The sequence below is a fragment of the Drosophila ficusphila genome, unplaced genomic scaffold (genome assembly GCF_018152265.1).
Source record: "Drosophila ficusphila isolate 14025-0441.05 unplaced genomic scaffold, ASM1815226v1 contig_414, whole genome shotgun sequence".
NCBI classification, from domain to species: domain Eukaryota; kingdom Metazoa; phylum Arthropoda; class Insecta; order Diptera; family Drosophilidae; genus Drosophila; species Drosophila ficusphila.
The window spans coordinates 10,836,969-10,860,006 of NW_025064328.1; the positions used below are offsets into that span (position 1 = coordinate 10,836,969).

At 43.6% G+C, this 23,038-nt stretch overlaps 1 protein-coding gene across 1 annotated transcript in view; it reads right to left on the reverse strand.

The window, feature by feature from the left end:
* The window catches only part of LOC108096711 (protocadherin-like wing polarity protein stan), a 51,363-nt gene that overhangs the window by 13,456 nt on the left and 14,869 nt on the right, over positions 1-23,038 (reverse strand). Inside the window, 2 exon segments of the mRNA XM_017198545.2 lie at positions 199-1,929; positions 18,759-18,786. Of these exon segments, the coding sequence (XP_017054034.2) occupies positions 199-1,732 (1,534 nt within the window). The 5' untranslated portion in view covers positions 1,733-1,929; positions 18,759-18,786.

Here is a 23,038-nt window from a genome sequence, read left to right on the forward strand (position 1 = left end):
TAATATGCGCTGGTCACACTTTCGACCTCTCGAGAGAGGATGTGCCCTCTCGAGAGAGCGACGAGCTTAACCAAAACGGCTGTTGAAATATAGCTGCCTGCGAGCAGGGAGTTGGTTCTAATTGAGAGTCAGAACAATAAAGAATAAAAAATCCTGATACAAAAATAAGATCTTATTGCATATTGATACTGAACTCACCTGTAACTGCCTCGATTCCATACTCGATTTCCGCATTTTTGCCAATGTCCTGATCAGTTGCTCTAAGAGTAATGACCGTGGATCCCACGGTGGCTCCTTCGCGGATACTCGCCTCGAACTGTTCCGCCTCGAAAGTGGGACTATGATCATTGCAGTCCAGGACATTAACCTGAAGGGTGGTGGTACCGGATCTCGGTGGAAAGCTGTCATCGGTGGCCACCACCCTAAAGTAGTGCACGTCCATTAGCTCCCGATCCAAACTGGCAGAGGTGGTAACCACGCCGGTTCTGGAATCCACCTTAAACAGCGACTGAGATCGCGAGTCCAGCAGGGAGACCATGGAGTAAACCACTGGGGAGTCCTCGGGATCTCGAGCACGCACAGTTGTAACTGCAGAGCCTGCAGGTTGCTCCTCCAGCACGGCGGCTACGTAAAGAGCTTGTTCGAAGTATGGCGACTGGTTACGCAACTCCCTTCGAACCCTTCGCGCGATATCCGTATCGTTGAACTCCTGATGATGGTACACGATCTTCAGACGGTGATCCGAATCCACGATATCCCGCCGATCGCAGCGGATGTTGAATGTAATGCTCACTTTCCACATGGACTCCGCAATGCAGACATCCCTGCTGGCCACCAAATCCCTGCTCTGATGTTCGATGGCGAATCTCTCGTCGTTCACATCCAGAAAAGTAACTTTGCAGTGCTGACAAACTGACTTCGGCAGAAAGGCATTAAGGCTGTTGATGAACTGCGATCTTCTCAAGCAAATTTGATTCCACTTATCCGTGGTGTGGATTGCATAAGAAGCATACGTTTCCGAGATCCACTGCTTGGCATCGGAAATCCGGCGGTGCAAGGCGGGTTGCAAGTGCAGCGGATCCGATGAACCCACAGCTCTCCTCTTGCGACTCAGTATCCTGTGCCGCATCTCATTTTCGAAGCTGTCGCCAAAGATTAAGTCTCCGGCTCTGAACTCCGTGCTATTCTGGCGGAACGCCTCCTCCAGCTGGTTGCCATCCAGTTGGATTATCTCCTGGGTGGAGCGCCTTCTTCTCCGCTTCGAGTAGCCCGTGTTGTCCTCCTCCTCGTAGTGGTGGTGGTGCAACTCCTGCTCTATCCGCCTGTCCTCGTTGCAACTGTGACCCGAAATGAAGATCCGCACCGGCAGACTGTAGTAATCGATGCTGCGCAACCGATTCGAGGTGGAGTCCACGTAAAAGGTGAACAGATTCGGGTAGTAGATGCCGTCGCACTTGAGGGCCTTCCTCAGCTGAATCTGGCCATCTTTGTGGCTAACCGAGACGAGGTGGTGCACAAAGTTGGCCGATTTGTGGGCATTGATCTTGTAGTGCCGCTCCGAGCCCAGTTTGTAGACGGAGGCGTTGAAGATAATGGTGCCAGGGGGCGTGTCCTCGTGCACGATAATCAGGTAGCTCTCGACGAGCGATGATGGCAGCAGCAGGAGCGCAAGGAGCACAAGGGGCAGGAGGCCCAGGTGGCTCCACCTGTGAGGTGGCTCCCCCGTCCGCATGACTCAATCACGTATCCTGATTGCGCTCGATGCGTGTGTGTGTGTGTGAGTGTGTGTACTCCTTCCCTTCTGTAATTCTGTGCCGTGTGTGTGTGCGCGCGAGTGTGGGTGTGGTGCGAGAACCAACAAACCACAGTGCAATTAATGTTCCTATTCAATTATCATCGGTGGGCGGTGCTGGGGGCGTGGCCATCTGTCTGAAAGGGAAAAGAAAATTTTGGGTTTCAGTGCGGTCGAGGGTGGAAATTGAGTTTGCTCTCAAAAGTAGGCAATGTTTTGGCTTCTGACTCTCGTTCTCGAAAATAAACCACCCACCAAATTGATTGACCCAATTTAAGACATTTCAAAGTATCAAATTTAAGATGCTCGAAAGTGCAATCGTTAATTAAGAGGGCACTCACAATCGCTAATGAAGTGCACTATATAATTAGCGAACCAATCATATATCAATTTGTATTTTCTTTCAAAGTAAATAATTGATTTTCGTGTTTCAAAGTATTTAATTAATTAGGACTCACATGTTTGGAGTCACTCCCCCTCTATTCAGACTTTCAACCTCCTCTTTTAATATTCATAACTCTCCTACAAAATGAACTGTGTGAGGAACCTTCTGTTTTTTGGCAGTTTTAATGCTGCCTTTGACTTAATTAAAAACTCTTTACAAAAAGCTCTCACAAATTTCTCCGGCAGCTGAAAAGCAGCGGGAAACATTTTTTTAATTTCATTTTCGTGCTTCACGAAGAAGAAGAAGACTAGCTAATATGAAGCTAGATAAAATGAAATTTAATCTTTTTTCGGGATTCTTTGCCGGTTTGTTTGGCGAAACAATTTTTGCAGGCCCTTTTGACATTTCGGCGAAGCGAAGTTACACCGTACCATACAGCTTAATCAGACAACATTGGCGGGCTTTTGATGGGCGTGGGCGTGGGAGGCGTTTGGGGGGCGGTAAAAGTGGTAAGAGCGGTGGCAGTGCAGCCAACAAAATGCCACAATGTGACGCTGTCCAAGGCTCGGATGACCGTTGCCCGCTGGCCATTCGCTCGCCGGAGTTGAAAATTTAATGAAATTCGATTTGATGTCCCTCTAATGGCCGTTTGGCGAGCGTTTTGGGTTCGTTAATTAACTAAGGGCAGTCGCACACGTACCGGCTGGCTCACATCGTACTAAAATTACGATTTGGCCCTGACAAAAGGGCTTAGTCCAGCCAGGTGAAATTGAGGGGAGTGTGAGGGGCGAAGGTCAGCTGGGGACGGTGTCGAATTCCATTTCGAATTCATGTTGCAACTAAACTGTTTGTTCATTGTGCTGCTCATTCCGATGCAGATAATTCGCACGTTCGCCTAATGAAAGACACGTCCTGCCAAATCCCCAATTCTGGTTCTCGTTCGTTCTGGCGTTGCGTATACGCAGTGTGGGACAGCGCACCTGCATCGCACGGACCGCGTGTCCTGTGAAAGGATATCCAGCGCACTGACATATGTGGGACTATTAGCGAGGGATGACTATGCAATGGGTCCTGGGAAACCAGTTCGTTTCGGCTTACGGTTTTCTGTATATCCAAAAGCGTTAGTTGAATATATAGTTCCATTTCTGATATAATGATTACACTTTATAACTAAAAAGCGATTTGCTTCACCAAACAATTACAACGTTTTAAAAAGCTTTTGAATCGTTTATTATATAATTGTTGAGCAATCAACAAAATATGTTACCAAATAAATTTGTAACCATCAAACTTATTAAAGAGCATATAAAACATTAAAAGCACATAAATTTATTATGATTTCATTATGTGAGCTTTTGTGATAAATGTTAAAATAATATTAAATAAGTGCCTATTAATGTTTATTATGCTTATCATAATTCTTTCCCCACTTCACGCGAGCTTAGAAATGCTCTTAGTTATGTCTTTTGGCCCATTAAAAGAATGTGTTCTTTATTTAGGTATAAAGAGGGTTAAGAGTACTAGGTATAATGTTCTTAGGACTCGGGACAACCCCTTGTAGCCATAACTTACGTCTAGTATGGCCTCCTGGGAGTGCGATTTTTATATTTTTTGGAGAAATTCCCCAGACTGCAGTTGCGTGTGTTTGTTGGTTGTCGCCGTGTTAATTGCAGTGTTAAAATGTTTAATTAAAATTTCAGCTCGGCCGCGTTCGCAGCAGACGTGTGCCAGACTCAGGCTCAGATGTTATTATTGTTATTGTTTTGCCGGGCGACAGAGCACATACTGGCACCATCCCCCTCCTCCTCCCCTTTTCCATCCACTTCCACCTCTCCGCATTTCCACGTTTTCCACCTGGGCAACGGGGGCAGACGCTTTTCATGGTTCGTCAAGCTTGAAAGAGGCGCGCTGCCAGCAAACATGAAATTATTAAATTTTCACACGTTGCCGGCCCAACAATCGGAAAATGAAAGGCAAAAACCGAAACACCATAGAACACCAGGTGCACTTTACATAGTTTCCCCAACTAATTAATATTTTCGGAGACTGCAGCAGTTGCACTTCCGAAGTTTAGTAGCTAATTAAGAATGCGTCACTGTGTCGGCTGGCAATTACAAGTTGCCATTTTGTTTTATTGCCTCCCCCTCGGCTGGAAAATCGTAATTCAAAGTTATGACGCGATATATGGGCATATGGCTATATGGGTATGGGTATGAGCGCCATATGTGTGGCTTCGACTGCGGGGGAAATGTCAAAATTTTTGGTGGCCATGAAGCCTGGCAAATATTTCCCACGTGTAACGAACACCACCGACCGGCCGAGAATGGGAAAAAGGGAAATGCGACTGTCCATGGCCAGAAAGGGTTGGCCATAAACACTCCCGTTTTACGAGACACCCAGCCCAGCCCAACCAACCAGCCGCCCCCTTCAAGAACAGCGGCAGCTGGAAAGTTTTTAAGTAGCACAATCCTGGGAAGGTGTACCTGAAATATTATCCAGCCCCAAAGTTCTCGCATTCTCCGGATTCCTTTTTAGCTTCGTCTTGGCCGCTTTCAAAAGGGGGAAAGGAAAATGTAAACAGAGCTGGGGGAGTTTCGCAAAATAGGGGGAGAACACGAATCGTGTCAACTTTAAGCTTGATGGAAATTTATCACGTCCCGCCCCCTGCGGCTTTCTCGGAGGGGCGTGGCAGGCTTCTCAGCGTCTCCTAATGAGCGTCAAGACAAGAGCTGATTTTGCTGACGTTTTTCTCGGCTTCTTTTTTCGCCAGCAGTAGTGGAGAAAATTTCGTTAAAGGTTAATGAAAATTGATCAACATTATGTGGCTAGAAACTTAGTTTCGCCGTCAAAGGAGCTTAATTGAATTTCGTCTAGGGTTTGGCTGAGTGATTTCCCTTTTGGGGCGAATTAATATTATTGCTTGTTTTGTTTTAATGAAGTGGCAAATATCCAAGGGACCCACTCTCTGCTGTCTGCTGTCTGCGAAATTACCATAAATTCGTGGCCAGGATAAGGCGGTCGCGTGCCACTCAGACATTAGCCAATTCGAGGACACGAATTGCAATAAAATTCATTGTCTGCCAGGACACGAGACAGCAGCTTGCGTGCCGGAAATGCGCCTGTTTCCGGTCTAGACGCTTCTGGCAAGACAACTACATGAAAATTGTGGAGAAAAACCGGCAAAATAAGTTTAACAAAGAAAAATAAGGTATAAAATAATACACCTGGGAAGACGTGTGAGCAGCAAACTGCATTACGGCCACATTATTTGTCCCCCACTGCGTATACGTAATATCACGTGTCTGTGGAACGGAATCCTTGGGGAATGGGGGCATATTTCAGATGCCAAATGCCAGACAAAGCTCTCAGTCCCCCTCTCGGGTGAAAGTGTATTTTTGGATGGCGGGAAATTAATTTCCACTCGTCCGGGCACCAATTAAATTTGTACGAGGGAAAACCATTTCAAATGGCCTTTGTTAAGCATGCAAAATGCAATCGAGGACGACAAATGGAAGCAGCCGTTGCATCGGAAGCGGGACAAAAAGTTTCCACAACAACAGAAACATGACAGAACAACAGCGCACACACACACACAAACACACACAGACATTGAAATGGGAAAGCAGAGAAAGCAATGCCGAAAGAATTGAAAGAAAAAAGTTTCCTTTGTTGCTGATGCTGTTGCACTCTTTCTTCGCTGGAGGCGGAAAAGCAACAAGCAGCAACAAATACAAGCTGCCAGCAAACCTCTGACCGAAAAGCCCCATCCCCGAAGGGCTCCCCCCCCACCACGAACCAACTCTAATGCCGAACCAACCAACACCACCCGCCACCACCCACCAAACACAAGCAAACAAACGAGGGAAAACCAAGGAGAGCAATGCAATTGAGCTTAAACGATAACATTGTCCAAAGCAATGCATATGGAAAACTGCGAAAAACGAGCAACGAATAATGTGTGGCGTTTTTGCACTGGGAAAACCACTAAGCTGATGCTTATAAAAATGTAAGTAACATCAAAACAATGCATAACTCTTGAGCCCTTTCTAAAAACTATATATACTAGATATATAAAACATTGAATAATATACACATACGCCAGATGCTGCTGGCAAACCAAAAAAATATAAATCTTACTCTTGAACGCTTTGTTTTTCCGAGCTTCCTAAAATTAATTATAAAAACATAATTAAATAACATAAAATTTTAAAACGCAGATTAAGCGAATTATAATATAGCAGATTAAGGTACTGCATTAATCTAGTAAATATTTTCGATTAAACAACTTTTAAATAAGAGTTTTGAAAACTTTAAGCGTTTAAATGAAATTTACATTCAATTTATTGAGACACAATTAAAATGATATAAATTGTCTCTATTGTATATCATAGATTATGAAAACTGAAATGAATTATTTTTCATAAAGGAACGAATATATTCGATAATATTTTTCGAGTGTTGACCAACCTGGTTGGGGGAAAATGGTAACTTGACTTGCAACATGGCGTACAAATTAAAAGTGTGCCAGCGGCGAAACAAGTAGCACAGAAGTACAGGAAGTGCAGCAGCTGGCCAGGAATAGCATCAGGAGAAGCAGGAGCAGGAGCAGCTAGCGAATCCGAAGGAGACCTGCAGCTGGCGAGAAGGGCTTAGATTTAGAGGGAGCATTGTGAATTCCGAAGGACTACCGCATTTAAATGCAAATCAGCGTCCCCGCCACCGGCGATCTGCTCGCGCTCCATTAGCGCGTATCGCAGGGAAGAGATTTATGTCCAACTGCCAGGAATCCGGGCCGCAAAAGCAACAGAACAGCAGCCACTTGACATTTCCACTTAATTGTGGAGCCGGGCTAAGCCAAGTTTTCCCTAGCTCGACACAAAATCAATGGCGGATTCGCTCGAGTTGCCTTCCTTCCGGAATTGCTTAATTAATGGGAGACGAATTGCTGAATTAGTGCTAAACTTCTTGCTGCAGCTCCGAGTTCTGTTTGGGAATCGAGGGGAGTTTCGTTCAAGCAAGTTCCTCCAAGGACCTCTTCATTTTTCGAAAATGAGCAGCTACTGTATCCATCCTTCAAAATGCTTTAAGAGCTGCTCCATAATTCAGTCGTTCGCCACTTTGCCGGATCAATTGTCCACTTGGCCAGTGGCGAAGTTTTAAGTAGATGTCAACGCGGCGACGGCTGTCCAGGATAACCCAGCATTCAACATTCCAACATCCAACATCCAACATCCTTTTCTCGCATTAATTGCACAATCCGGAGGACAAACAGTAAGGAGGGGAAACCACCGGCAGGAGCAGAAAGCCGCATCCGCCAAAGGAAACAAAGGATGACAAACGAAATGCGTGAATGAAATGAGGGCATGAATAAGTGAGCCAGCCAGCCAGCGGCAGTGGGTTTAAATGGGATTCCGCTGGATTCAGTTGCACCATCGCTTATATATATCCTATATCCCTGTGCATACGGGTCGAGCTAAAGATCAAAGTGCGTTGCAGTTAGCAGTTTAACTTTTGCCGTCAAGTTAATTCAAATGCAGAGCGAACACTTAGGGAAAATCTCATGATAAATGTGTTGCTTGCGAGGTGGGTGGTGAATGGTAGGTGGGTGGATTGTGGGTGGTTCCCTACTTGCTAGCTGGTAGCTGGTAGCTGGTGGTTGGTGTGTGCCGGTGGTTGACAAGCTTTTACTTCACTCTCTTTTGCGGATTTTCCTTTGTGGCATTGTCATCGTGCTCGTTGCTTTTGCCTTCGCCGCTGTTGTGCTGCACTGTTTGCAATTAAGTTTGTGTGTTGTGGCTCACACATATCGCTCACAGCGAGAAACCCACAACACAGAGTGCACTGAGAGAAACGCTTCGGTAGCGTATTTTATTAAGAATTATAGTTGAGAAAAAAGGAATTGCTACTACTGTTCAGTTACTAAATATTATATGAGTGGGCAAACTCAAAAATAAAATGCTTCTGTCTCAGTTGTACTATTATTCTTTAAAGTAGAACCACTATATATAGCCAATAAGAGTTTATCTTTCTTTATTGTCTTCCCTTTTAAAACTTCTTTAGTATCTTATCATCCTACATACTACTACCTACTACATTAATTTCTCAAAGTGCAGGGAAGGGTAAGTGGAGCCAGGGGAAGGCAACATATGGCAGCGCTTAATCAGAAAAACAATGACTGCCATTGGCGCTACTTTCCCGGAAATGTGCTGCCACTATACGAGGTTCCTGGCTGCTCAAGCTTTTAGCACATTCAGCTAGGATCGTCCATCCATTGGCACGACGGCTCCTAGTTGGAGGCTCCTAGATTCCCAGGACATCATACGTTTGCAACAAGGACAAAGGGGAGTTGTGAAGGGAAAGGGGAGGGTAAGGGGGGGAATCCTGGAAACGAATCGTCGGCAGTCGAGCGAAAATCCCATTGAATTTATTTTTATAGTTGTTGTAAAGTTGATTATGTTAATGCGATTTAATTCGCATCGGAGTCGCAGTTTTATGGCGAATTTATGCAGTCCTGCCTATGAAATATTGCCAGTGATTTATCCTCCCGACGGAGGCGAGGCGATTTAAGTAAATTGAAAAAGGGCCCGACAGGGGATAATGGATAATCCTGTCAAATGGATGGGAAGGCAGAGTGCCGTCAATGAATCGGATCATTGCGATGCGAATGCACATGCACAGTGGTTGAAGGGGAAAGGAGAGGAGAGGAGAGGGGTTGGGGGGTTGCCACGTTAAAAGGGGGATTCAGGCATCAGCCATCCAGCCAACAGCCATCAGCCATCAGCTATCAGCCCTGCTAATGACTAAGACAAACAAGGAGCGGCAAAGCACTAAATGCGATTTCAGCTACCGTAACAGGATACAGAAGACAGCAGAAGACGGCAGATACAGGACACCCTGAAGGGACAAAGAAGAAATGGAAGCGGGGAGATGTGATACGCAGCGAAGTGGGTCAGAGCCAGAGACAATGGCTGAGACTGGGTGTTATCAATATGTAATGACTTTTGCCATCTACCAGCATCACACCGGGCGTATGAGCAATCTACACCTAATCCATTAATCAAAGACTCTGCTGCTCAGCTTCCAGAGAAATTACAGCAATTGGAGCTCGTGCTGTTTGCAATAGATGCGGGGTGGGGAAAGGGGAAAAGGGGGGTAAATGGGGAATAGGGGAAAATGGGTGCTTGCCATTACCATTCAATTGCAGGCCAGAGACAACGCCTAATTAGCAGCAATGACAAATAATTTGCTGGCAAACAGCAAACAGCAAACAAACAACAGATGTCACGGACACAGAGTGTCCAGTAATTAGCCCACGGCCGGGCTCAAATCATTTCCATTTCGATTGTTGACTGCGATTAGAGCAAACAAACTTCCCAAACAGTTGCTGTTGTTTGTGCGAGTGCAACATTTGGCAACTAGCAACAACTCGGGCAAACAAAGCCATGGCCAAAAGGCTTCTTGTTGTTTTTACTGCGGCAATAACGAAGTCAAGACCGGAAAATTATGTTGTGCAATACATTCAAATCGGAGGGCAACCACAAGTAAATCAGGGAAAAGTTTACTCTGCCAAATATCAAATACGCAAATACACATACGTCTTGTGTGTGTTATCTCATTTTAAATGGGATTTGAACCATGCCGGAATCGGTTTTGTGTGATTTGCGTAAGTGAATACTTTGGCTTGGCTCTGATGAGATTTTCACAAGGCAAACATTTGCAAATTTATTCTGTGCTGTTTGTTGCAGTGTGCAAATATAGTTGGTTAATATCGTGCTATGAATATGAATGGCAGACCCAAAAACAAATATTATCCTGCTTCTTTGGTAACAAAAAGTTTTGGATTTCTTGGCAATTTGTATGCAAACAAAGTTTATGCAATTTATGAATTATGTATATAAAAATGAATTTTTTATAAAATTATTAAATTTACAACTTTTCGCACAGGCTAGTTTGTTTTATTGCTTAATACTACATTTATGTAGGTCAGAGTAATTTGCATTGTGAAAACAAACAATTTACATAGCCGAAATCCCTACAGAATCCAGGTTAACATATTGCATTACCTGAATGATTTTTAAAGGAAATTAAAAAAAATCTGATTACTGAATATGAAAGCGATTCCTTAAAAAACATAAAACTATCATACCCCTGAGGGAATGGATTTAAAAGGATATCTGAAGAGCTACACTTGATTACGCAAAAAGTCGTAAGCATAAATAAACACACAGTTGGCATATGAATTGCCGAGCAACAAAGATAGCAAAAGTCCACATTATCCCAACTTTGTTCGTGCAGCAGTGGCTCCTCCATACAGTTTCTAGGGCTCGTATCTGTATCTGTAGCTGTGTATCTGTATCCGTAACTCTGCGAGCACTGGAAGTTCAACTTGTGGTGCACACTTTTGTGCGTATATGATGGAGCAGCCCTTCAGGCATTATTAATGCGAGTGGCTGCCACTTGAAGTCCTCCACATTTGCAGCCGCACAAGAGGAGATGCGGAGTGCCGAGTGGCGAGTGCCGAGTGGCGTATCCTTTTTCCAACTGGCAGTTTCAGCTGGCGGAGCGGTAAGTTTTGGCCCGGTCGGTAATCAGCATCGACAGTTGGCCAAAAACTTTGTCAAGAAGTCTCCGCTTGCCGGTGATAACTGCGGGCAACCCCGAGTTACAGGATAATCCGAGTGTCTTTAATTTCGCCGCATTAAGGAGCTCAGCATTAAGTGCAGCAGCACAAGTAAAGGTATAGGGATAAGCGGGGGGATAAAGGATAAAGGATGCAGCCTGCCTACGGGAGTTACGGCGGAGCTACAATGAAATGGATTTTTATTGTTCCACCGCGTCGACAAACAAATTGGAAAAGTAAATAAAACAAAGGCTGGTGGCAGTGGGCAACAGGCAGAGAGGACGAAGGATGAAGGACGAGGGATCCAGCACGACGAGGATGTTGGATGCTGGATTGGAAGGTGTTGTCGTCGCAGGCACAAAGGACATAATGAATACGCTTAACTTTTAAGTCACGCTGTGCGAGATAACTTGCTGCGAAATAATGGCGCGAATAACGATGCTGACAAACAAAAACAAAAACAAAAACAACAACAACAACAACAGCGGCAACAAAAACAACTGCCACAGCAAGGACAATGGGACCGCAGGGCGGATGGTTTTTCCATAAAGCAGCCACAGTTGCCACACTCATCTCCCTTTACCATACCACTTTCCCCCCTTTCTCCTTTCCCCTCCGCACTCCCCCCTTTTTGGCCCGCATCTGTGTGGGTTGGCATTAATGTAAATGAGACTCATTGAAATGTCAATATGACTTTCAATGCTTCAATGGGGCATGCTCTCAAACCAGGCTGCGCAATTAAACCTCGTCCTGATGGCCTTATCCACGTATCCACCGCCCCCGTCCCGCCCTCTTTTCCCCGCCCACTTTGCCCATGGTCGAAAAAGCGCGAAGAGCTGCGCCTTAAATCAATTGCCAAACGCCAGCATGACGGAGAGGGGGTGGTGGGGTGAGCAAAGGGCGAGTGGGGGCATCGAAATTGGGGGGCCAGCTAAGAGTGGCCAAAAACTCATTAAACCGTTACGCGCAGTTGCAGCGAATGAGTCATCGGAAAATACTCGCTAAAAGCAAATACACACTCACCGTTAAACGGAGAGGTCACAGTAAACGACCCTTAAGTGTAACTAGTCGTGGGCACGAAACTAGGCAACAATTTCGGATACCATAAAAGAAAATATAATGGTTAATAACAAGCAAAATAAAGAACGAAAGGAATAAAAAGTTATTGTGGTTTGCAATTAAATTAATTCAACTCATTTGAAACAAAACTAATATTGAATATTTTAAGCTTTAATTCCAATATTAATAATAGGTTCAAACACAAAAGGTTTAGTTGATAAACACTTTAATACTTCTTTGGTTCCAATTAGCTCTGCTTTACAGTTTTTAATATCACAGAAAAGTCACTTTTCTGTGTAGAACCTCAATAACATCAAATCAATTTGCTGCCCTTCTTCGTTATTTTTGAAAAAGGTTAATGCAAACATTCCATCTTGTATGCAAAGGTTAGAGTTTTGCATTTTATTCGCCAACTTTTTCATTAGATTTTTAGGGTGGCAAAAAGGATTCATTGCCTTGCAAAAAACTTTGATAGTCGGACAGAGGATTCCGGTAAATTGGTTTCCCCCTCGGCAAATGTTCACTGTACACACACACACAAACACACACACACACTCCACTCGTCTATATAGATAGTTAAGCTTCCTGTCCCGGTGCTTTACCACCCACCATACCCCCACCCCCCACTTTCCCGCAGGAACTTTGTCGATCTGTTCTTGGGAAACTGTCAACGCTGGCAGAAATTTTCACGAATTTGTTAGCAAATGCAATCATTTTGTTACGTGGTTTTATTACAGTGGTTGCTCCGTCGCCGTTTCCCTGGTTCATCGCAGCGATGCAAAGCCAATAACATGAAAATGCTCGTTTATAGATGCCCATGCCGTGTGCCGTGTGCCATGCCATGCCATCCAATGCCAAGCCATGCCATGCCGTTCTGCTCCACGTGCAACGGGGCGTATACGTAACCGTGTGCAAATATTGTCTCAATTTGGCGCCGTTCTACTACTGCACTTGGCTTGCCTTCATCGAGGGGTAAATAGAGTTTGGGAGTCGAGTGAGTCGAGTTCCGCCCAGATGCAGATGCAAATGCAGATTCCGATGCCGATGTACTGGCATTGGTGTGTGGTGTGTGTGTTTGAGTGTGCTGGTGTGTGTGTGTGGGAAATAAACAATTTGTATGCGAATTTTGCCTTTGCCATGCGAGAGGAGCCCATGAATATGAAAATATTCTGCTTCTCTTTGGCAGCTCCCCTTGTGCCTTGTGCCTTATGCCGTGTGCACTTCTGCCCCCAAAATGAACCCCTTTTCGCCTTTCGCCTGCATAAGCAAACAGTGAGGAAATTGAAAGCAAAATATGATGATGTTCGATTGGCAGATTTTCTGTGTGTGGCAATGGAGTCGGATACTGGATACTGGATTCGGGAGTCGAAGTCGGTAGTCAGAATCAGAAGGCACTAAACTATTCCCTTACAGCTCAGCGCACTGAGGCCCCTCCGATTCTGTGCCGGCCTCAAATATTTGGCTTAGCCAGCTGGCCGAAATTAAAGGCTCATGCAAATGTCCTTATGCGCTCCAGTAAGCTCTGCATTTGTCTAAGCCGATTTCAGGGGCACTGCACCGTAAACCGAAACAGACGACCGATAACAAAGCCAGGAGTTGGAATATAGTTACTAACCATAATGGCACACGGCGAAAATTGGATCGAGCATTTGCACAAGGGAATTTTATATTCGAGGAGTTCAACTAAAGGATTAAAAAAGGTGCAGAAAGGCTTATGTTTGCTCCTATTCACTAAAAATGGATATTGATTTATATTGCCTCAAATTACCCTCTGACATCTCAGGTTAACCTCTTGATATTTGTTTATTTCTGTTTTTATTTGCTTTTAAATGTGTTTTCGCACAGAAATATCTTGTGAGTTGTGTAGTTTTTGTTTTGTGTCAATATTATTTATTTGTTGTCAATAAAAACAGCATTGCATATAAATAAGTGTTGATCGAAAATAGTCTTTTGAATATAAATAACAATTGGGTGTGAACGAACAAAATATGAGTAAGCAGAAAAAAACTTTTCTTGCTAAGGAAAAAAAGGATTACACAAAATATGCATACATATATTTTAAGTGTTTTAAGTACATAATTTTTTCTGAGTGCGCCTCGCTCAGGAAATCCTGATGATGATGATAATTGCAAAAAATAACTCCGGCAAACATGGGCAACAATATGCGAAAATCACATTTAATTAATGCACGAACATCGCCGACATCACTGGGGTAACTCCTTTGTGCGGCGTGAATCAACTTTAGACATAACTCCGGGCAATACCAGAGGAGCACGATGACAGGGAGGGCATGGAGGCACCAAGCGGTGCAGGGTGTTGGAGGATGGGGGCAAAGGGGGATGTTGCAGGAGGTTGCAGGACTGTGGGACTGCAGGACTGGGGACCCGCTGAAGAGCTGTCAAAGCGCTGCGGGACAAAATGGCTGCCGCTATCTGCATTTGTATTAATGGCAGCCATGCGAGGATGGAGCACTCGGAAGGATCGGAATGGAGGAAGGGGGAGGTGTCCTGGCAAAGGTGCAGTTATTTGACTGCCTTTGGCAGTTTCAAGTGCACGGGCATGTGTGCATAAACGAGGCTCTTCTCCGGGCGGCTTAACTCCTCGAATCCCCGAGCTTTTCCTGTGGTGGCATTCACAAAATTAAAGTGGGGAATGGGCCGAGTGAAGCGCCGAGTGCTTGAATTTATTTTGCAATTACTCTGCTCAGGCGTGGGGCCTTCAACTTTTGCTCAGAAACTCGAATATAATTCCGTCTAATCAACACTTTAAGTGAACTAAATTTATTATGAGCCAGAGAAACGCTCGCCAGGCGGACAAAGTGCCTGCTGCTTTGCTGACCAATTAGTAACGTCTCCAGGAGAAATGAGAGCATAGCAAAGTGTTGCACACTTGCAAAAATATCAGTAAAATGCTGCATAAATTAGGAATAGTGGGTCAAATAGTTGGTTTGTAGGTTGGTCCAAATAATAATATACGAACAAATATTAGGAAAAAACATTAAAATATATTTGGACAACTATCCTAAGCTTAACACTTTTACTGGCATGCTTTTAAAAACCAAATTGAGAGGCTTAAAATCTCTGCAAATTTTTCAATTAATGACAATTTTGTTATAAAATGCATTTGAAATTGCATACGTTTTATTTGGGTGTTTTGCAAACGTATTATTTTAGTGCTGTTTTATTTTCCAATGCTCATGGATTTAGTGTTTCTATACTCCTGAAGACCTCAAGGCCTCGTTAGAGATTTAATTGGACATTTCTATTTCGTCTTACCCGACTCTTGACATTCTATTTTTTAATGGTTCGACTCGTTAAAACTAGATTTTCTAGTCATATTTCCCCAGTGATTTCTTTATGTGAAAAATAGAAAGTGCAGCCGACCAGAACAGACGCAAAAGCATCAGCAGGGCGAAAAAGAAATGTATAAATCAGGAGCAGGTCAGGTCGGGTCGGAAGGTCGCTGCAAACGCCTCCGCAAAAGAGCAGCGATGGCATTGATGAATTTCACCATGACAGAGCAGACAATTAGCCAGGCGAAAGTGGCTATAATTAGGCAACAGGGCCAGCAGTGTCCGTGACCGGGCAGAAAACCTCGTGGAAAACCCGGAGCGAATAGCTAATGAGCCATTTTTCGCTTCAAAAGGTGAAGCAAAGTCAGCAGTCAGCAGCCAAAGTGGCAAGTTGCAAGTTGCAGTCACAAAAGTCAGAGTGCAACATCCAGCGTCATTGTCGGTGCAACTCATCATTTGCCATCCGTGTTGGGGGAAAATTTGCATTCTTTTCTTCTTGACTTTCGTTTTGCGTTTTCATCACCTTTCTTTGGCTTTCCAGCAGCAAAAGCAGCAGAGAAGCAGCAAAAGCAGCGGCAGCGGCAGCAGCAGCAGAATGCAAAACTGTGCGCCCATAAACTACTTTTTAGCCTGGCCAACTGGCTGCCCCTTGTGGCATCCCCTCTCTCCCACTTCCCCCGTCCCGGTATCCAGGCAACTGGCCACCACCAACTGTGTCAACCAGTCAAACTAGTTTCTGCTGCTCCTCGCGCACCGCAAATGTTGATTGCTCTCCCAGCTGCAACAGCAGCGGCAATTGATTGAAAGAGTTCCTCTTTGGCTATTTGGCTCTTTGGCTCTTTTCGTTTACCGTTTCGCGGGTTGGCTTCACAAAAAAAAAAAACAACAAAAATCAAATATATTCGCCTTTTTCCCCCCATTTATGCCTTGAACTCTGGCTTGGGGTTTTCATCGCCACTCGATTATATTTCCCTGGCCAGAACCGAAATGATTCTGGCCCAAGTCGAACTTGAAGGCCACTCGCAGCTGCGGTGAACGGACAGCCAGCTAATTTTATCTGCCTCCGATCCGAAACTGAATCGAAATCCTAGCCAATCGACACTGGTTTCGTGACGTTCACGCCCAAATTGAATAGCTAACTATTTGCTAATATCGGCTGCTTATATAATCCGTTGTGACCGGGAAAACTCGTTTTCCTCCAGGCGGTGGCAAAAACTTTTGTTAATTTCGCATTATTAATTTAGTATGTTGTATTGACAGAAAACTTTAATCAACTTTTCACTGGTTTGTTGACTCGTTTGCGGGCAACGAAAGTTTGCCCCAAAAAACCGATCTGAAGCCGCAAATGAAATGAAAATACTTTCTGCCATTTTGATTAGAAGTTTCGCAAGTTGAGAATCGCATGAAATGGCAGAATAAATTGTTTATTTAATGTCCGACTTGTTGCCGTTTTTGGGGCTTCAAGCACGTACTAAACTCCTTGCTTTTCGCACGTACAGACTGCAGGAGCTGCGGAAAAAGGATCTGGATGATGCACATAAAGTTGAAAATGTCTAAACTCTTTAAAAACGCAGCCCAGCAGCTGATGGCCCTTCAAGCTGGGCAAAGCACTTGCGAATATTTCTGCTAAATTGCAGAAATATAAAACACATTTCCCACCAGTTTTCCCCACCGCAGACAATTTGATGGAGATTCCGTTCATTCACGAGCTCAAAAAATAAATTCGGTCTCAATTTCAGCTTTGCTCGGGCAGTTGCAAACATTTTCGCATTTGCCGCCACAAAATCCCCGCCGCAGAGGCGAAGCGAGGGGAAGTCGGTGGGTTTAGGCCACAAAAGCAAATTAAAACATTTGCCAACACAACCGGAGCAGTTTAATGCATTACGCCGGGCTCGAACGCAAACATTTGCCATTTACCATCTACCATCTACCATTTACCACCCGCTGTCAGATGGATAACTTAACTGGAAGTCCCTCCGCTGGCCGCCTGGCTTCCGTCAGTTGGCCCTATAATTAATCACCTTTAATTTATCAATTGTTCCGACCAAAAACAAAGAGATTAGGCGAAACAATAAAAGCGAATCTGCTGTAATTATTGGGCCAATGCGACAACAAAGCGAGCGGATGCTGTTAATTGGATCGCGTTATTTAGGTAATAAATACAGGAGGTAAATAAAAAGCACCAATAAATTTCGGGAATATGAATGTAATTTCGGATATTTTTTTTATGCGGGAAACCGACTGTTCAACTATCGTTTTATTGAAAAAACTTTTTTATTTGATTTGGCAAACAAATTATTTTTCCTAACCACTAAGCTGTCATGCTTACAAGCTAATTTCATTATAGAAATAAAATAGTTGAATATTTTATATGAATAAATATGTACATGAGTACACTTTAACATAAAGGTAATTAACAATTATTTTATATGTATAAATATGTACATAAGTACACTTTAACATAAAGGTAATTAACAAAACGTTTTATACCAATTAACGTGGCCCGTGTTTATACAAAATAAAAGTTTTCTTTAAAGCATACAAAAACTCAGTTTTAAATTATTAAAAACAGTCATACTAAACGTAGTTGTTTAGTTTACTTGAATTTAATTACTTGTGTACTACACAATGTCAAGATTATATATCTTTAAAAAAAGTAAAACCAAAATACTTGCTTGGTAAGCTTCCTGCTATATGTTTTGAACTCTTTAAGAGAATCCATTTTATATTGAAAAAATCCTATCAGCTTCTGTCTGGATACACAGTCCTCAGCTCACACTTTCAAGATTTTCAGGCTAGACTCATTCATTCAGCCGTGGCGGAATGTTCGGCGCTAACTGATCGGGCAAACAAAAACAGTTTGTCGGGTGTTTGGAGCTGGAAAAACGTGTGCTACATGTGGACAGGATGGGGGGAGGGGATGGGGAGCTCGATGGGAGCTCGGGTCCAGGTTGGACGGCGTCGATAGGCAGCGTTAACTGTTGTTCGAATTTGTCTGTGGTCAGTGACCCAGCCCAGGTTGGGATGGTTACAGAAAGACTTTCTGAGGCAGGGCAAAACAAACATGTTTTAAGGCAAAAAGATACATTAAGAGTGCCCCGGCGATCTGCTACACTTTGATGCCCCTCGACGGATGGAGGGAGTGAGCGGAGCGGAGCGACGAGGCATAGAAACACATTAACTTTGGTCAGTACATGAATACGAGCGCTCGTTAGTAGACAGAAAAGTGAGGGTGAGAGGTGGGGAGGGTGGTTGTTGGAAAAGTGGCCAACCCCTTGCGTGTCGAGTGCCATAAACTCTGGAGGAATGGAGAACGCACAGCGGAGTCTATAGACTATAATTTGAGAGTCTTGGCCGCGGATCGCAATTATCTTTCGCCGAACATGGAACACGATCAGCGAGTTCGCGGCTAGAGTCTTTTGTTTTTGACGCTCCGCGGAGATCGTCGCACCATTAGAACGAATCGCCGAATGTGTGGCACTAGAAATTAATTCAAATATTCCAGAATGGCGGTAAATTATTCAGATATTTACTCAGTGACGGTCGTGTGAAATGCCCGCTGCGTGGAAGCTCCCACAGAAATTATGATATTATACTCGAATTTACTTACATTTCCTCAAGATAATGCGAGCCCACGCCTGCAAGAAAAGAGAGAGAGAAAAAGGGTAAGTTAATAAGAAATTACACATTCACGTACGCATCGGAGAAAATCCTCAGAGGAGTTCGGAATTATTTTCACCGTAATCCGCAAATAATGAGATTTTTCATCTCCGAAAGCCGAGTACTGTTTTAAGTAAAATCGAGCGGAGTGAAAACTTTTGCAGAACCGCGAAAATTAAGGCTTGCCATTTAAGAACAGACCCGTGTTTGGGGTGCAGTAGTTGCAATCCGCATGTGTTATAGTATATCAAGCGCTAATTAAGCAAGACGCGGCCCCCAAGAAACTTTTACTAAAACTAAAAGCGAGAAGACGAGCGGCGAGAACGGCGGCAAAATTAAATTAAGCACTACTGTGGGAAAATGTCTTGAAGCGTAAAGCAATAAGAACATTTCCATGCGCCCCCTAAGAAGAGGTTTCCACCAAGGAAACCACAGGGTGGTTGGAGGTTCAAGGAGGAGCTGGGGGTGGAGGAGGAGGAGGAGGAAGTGGAGGAGGAGCTGAGAGGTAGCCGAGCGTACAAGTTTTCCGAAAGCTCGGGGCCAGACATGTGTCAAGGTTATACTCCTCCGACAATTAATGCGAGGCGATGGAAGGAAAATCTTCGTTTAGCAAACTCTCTCTCTTCGGTGAACAAATCCGGGGGGAATATCTCAATAAAACTAGAACGGGTAAGTGGAAAACGATACCGGACAGGGAATGCCGGAATTTTTATTGCCCCAAGCTCACGGAAACAACACACACACACGCAAACACACACACACATGGGCACAGGTTGAGGAAGTGTAAATCACATTAAATCGGAGCGGAGAATTTCCATGGCAGTTGGTAGGTTGGTTGGTTGGTTGGTTGGTAGGTCCTCCTGTTGGCGCCGTTTATCAATTATCAGCAAAGACCCATCGTCCTGTCGAGGGATTCTGGCAACAAGGAGAATCGATTACACAAACAAGTTAAGGCAGCCGGGTTGTTCGAGTGCCCGACGAAATAAAGATGAAAAAAAATTGAATTTATTTTCCATCAATATTGCTTCTATGCCATCCCCAAACCGAAACCGAAAAACCCTTTGGGCTTTTTGTCCTGCCCGAATGAACGGGGCTTGACCATTGGCAATTTAATTTTCCATGAAATGCGAAATGTTTCCTCAACTCTTTTGCCGTATTATGGCTTTGCATATTTGTATTTATAAATTGCCGAAGCGTGTATGCCAGAAAATTTTCATTTACAATTTCGATTCAATGCTTTATCCTCGCAGAAGGCCACATAGTTGAAGGATTCGCCGTAAGAGTTATTTATGTTTACATTATGAACGAGTTCTGTGGCCGCCGTGGTTATTGCCCAGTGTTGTTGTTATTGTCAGAAAAGCGCTCGAAATCATTAAATATTCTGTATTAAATGCTGCACGGTAAATATTTATACCCTTGCGGAGAATTTATAACCTCTTACGGTAAACACCAGTATTTAAAACGTATTTAATTAGTGCTTTAACGGTTGATTATTTCGATTGCCTATTAAAATATCGCTTTATTAATGCGACTGTCGATTTATTCAATTTATTAATAATCTTTCAGATCCCAAAACAAAAGACCAAACTGTTTATTGTTATTGAGAATAAATAGACATTTCAAAAAGTATTTGGCGAATGCTGAAAAAATTATGTTATACATCCACAAAAGTTATAATAGTTTCCCCGTTATTTTAATTAAAAGTTGGGGAATTCCATGCTGTATGGGAAATATGCATACCCTTTCGGAGAATTTATAACCTCTTTCGGTAAACACCAGTATTTAAAACGTTTTTAATTAGTGCTTTCACGTCTGATTATTTTCATTGCCTATTAAAATATGGCTTTATTATTGCAACTATCAATAAATTTAACTCTTTCTGTTGCCAAAATCAATTACCAAACTATTTATTGTTATTGGGAAAAGCAAGTTATACATATGTCAAAAAAAAACTATTATAGTTTTAACATCAGTTCCATTTAACTTTAGGAAATTCTTTAGGTAAGTAAATAAAATTAAATTGTTATTAGGTTGTAACTCAACTTATTCTTATATTTATTTTGAAGGCCATTCTATTACCGACATTCTATTCAATAAACTGTGGAATGTTAATTAAATTTAAATTAAGTAAAGAAACCCATTGAGCCTAGGCATCTTTGATTAACTTACTATTGTTTGGCCCTTAACCCTCAACCATTACTCCCGCCATCGAAGTTCGCCCTTCGGAACCCTCGAGACCCTAGAAACCATTTAGCCAGGCCCACGTGACTCCCAGTTGATCCTGCAGTTTAAGACGAACATCACGTAGCCAGCGAAATGCTTTTCAAAATATTTTTAGTGGGTCGCCTGGTGCCATAAAATAAAACAAAATACAAGAAAATAAAACGAGCGATTTCCTCGACGTCTGCGACGTGACATAAATTAAATTTTGCGCCATTAATAGCAAATATTATGAGCAGATACCGAGTGAAACTGAACGGAAACTGTAAAACTTGTAAGCTGGCAACTTTTTAGCCGGGTAAAGTATTTCAATTTACAATGGAAAGGGGAAGTTGGATCCAAAGTTGGGCCAAGTTGAATTGGCGATTGTTGTCGACTCGATTGAACAGCAGACTGCAGCTCCCCATTCCTTTTTCCTCCACGAACTTTGTTAATTTCTCAAAGCTAGGATATTTGCGAGATGGAAATCGGATGGAATACGCTGGAAAATATGCAACAAATTGTGCTGTGCAATTGTCCAGAGCAGCAATATCGTTTTGCCAATTTAATCGCACCCATAAGCCCCGGTTTTTGTATTTTGACATTGCGAGTCCAGTCGGAATTTATGCTCCATGAATATTTCTGGCTTTATGCTTCATTGATTTCGCCATGAATTTTTCACTAAGCTGCAGCAGCAGCAGCAGCAGCAGCAGAGCTTACAAAACTATTCGAGCGGGAATCAGAAAACTTAATTCAAATTGCAGAGCAATCTGGAGGAGAGCAAAAGAGCCCTGTTAAGTAGGCAACTACTCGCCGAGTGGGATGAACAATTCGAGGGGATCGTAAAGGGTAAGTGCTGCAGCAGCGTAACAATTGCAACACTATCTAAACAGAGAACCCATTCGGTTCCCTCGGGCATGAACGATTTTAAGACCCCAACTCCTCTTGACCGACTTGTGCTGACCAAAAAGAAAATAAAGGATATGGCCCCTCGTCCACTTTTCGGGTTTATGGCTCTGTTCTATTTCATCAAGCAGGGCTTAGAGTTCCGGCAATTCGCTTTCACCCCCACTTCCAGCCAACCAGCTTCCATCTGCTGACCCCGAAATTCGGAATAGGGAATCCGGAATCCGGAATCCTTCGTTTTACCAGCAGCTCACATTTCGTAGTACGCGCTCATAAACATTTTAGTGGCGGGGCACGTTCCATTTTGCGCCGAAATGCGTGTAAATTGCTTTCGCTTTGCTTTAGCCCCTGCAAATGAAACTAAAAACGCTGACCGACTGTTGAATAGTTTCGGTCCGTCCCTCCTCATCCCTTTCGACCAACTTGGCAAATGGCAAATGTTTGCATACGCCGACGTGATGCCGAAAGGATAATGGAAATTTCTAAAAATTGTATCGTCCTCCCGGACGGCCGTTCTGCAGCGAAACAATTTCGTAATCGAAAAAGTTTGGCCCGGCCTTCTGGCCCAAAGCAAACAATTAGTTTAGGCCCGCTGAGGGAAATGGGCAATGGCGTTAGCTGCCATGCAGTTCAACTGGCAAATGTCAGATGTTTTTATTTATATCCCTTAATCGTTTGCTCATGTCACGAGCTCATTGGCTTCGACACACTCGACTGGTGACCGTCGAATCAGGAATTGCGACAGCTATGAACCTGTCACTCTGAACCGGAGACTAGGGAAAAAATAGTGAAAAAACATTTATATTCAGGAGTATAACTGGAATAAATTGATGAGTCAGAAATTTAACATTTGGTTGGGAACTTCAAACAGTTTTTATCCCCGACAATAAAATGGTAAATTAGATATCTGTCCGCTGCAGGGGATGATTGAAAAATAAATACGTCCAAAAGTCAGCCACTCAAATTATGTTTTGCTTGCCCACGTTCAGCAGACGGACAGGATTTCCTTCCTGTGATTACCCCACCGAAGGTTACGCACTTTCTACCCCACTAAAATCCGCATTATCTGCTCACCCACCCTGCCGCAAAACCATTAATAATGCTTAAAATTTAAGTCCTGGCAAA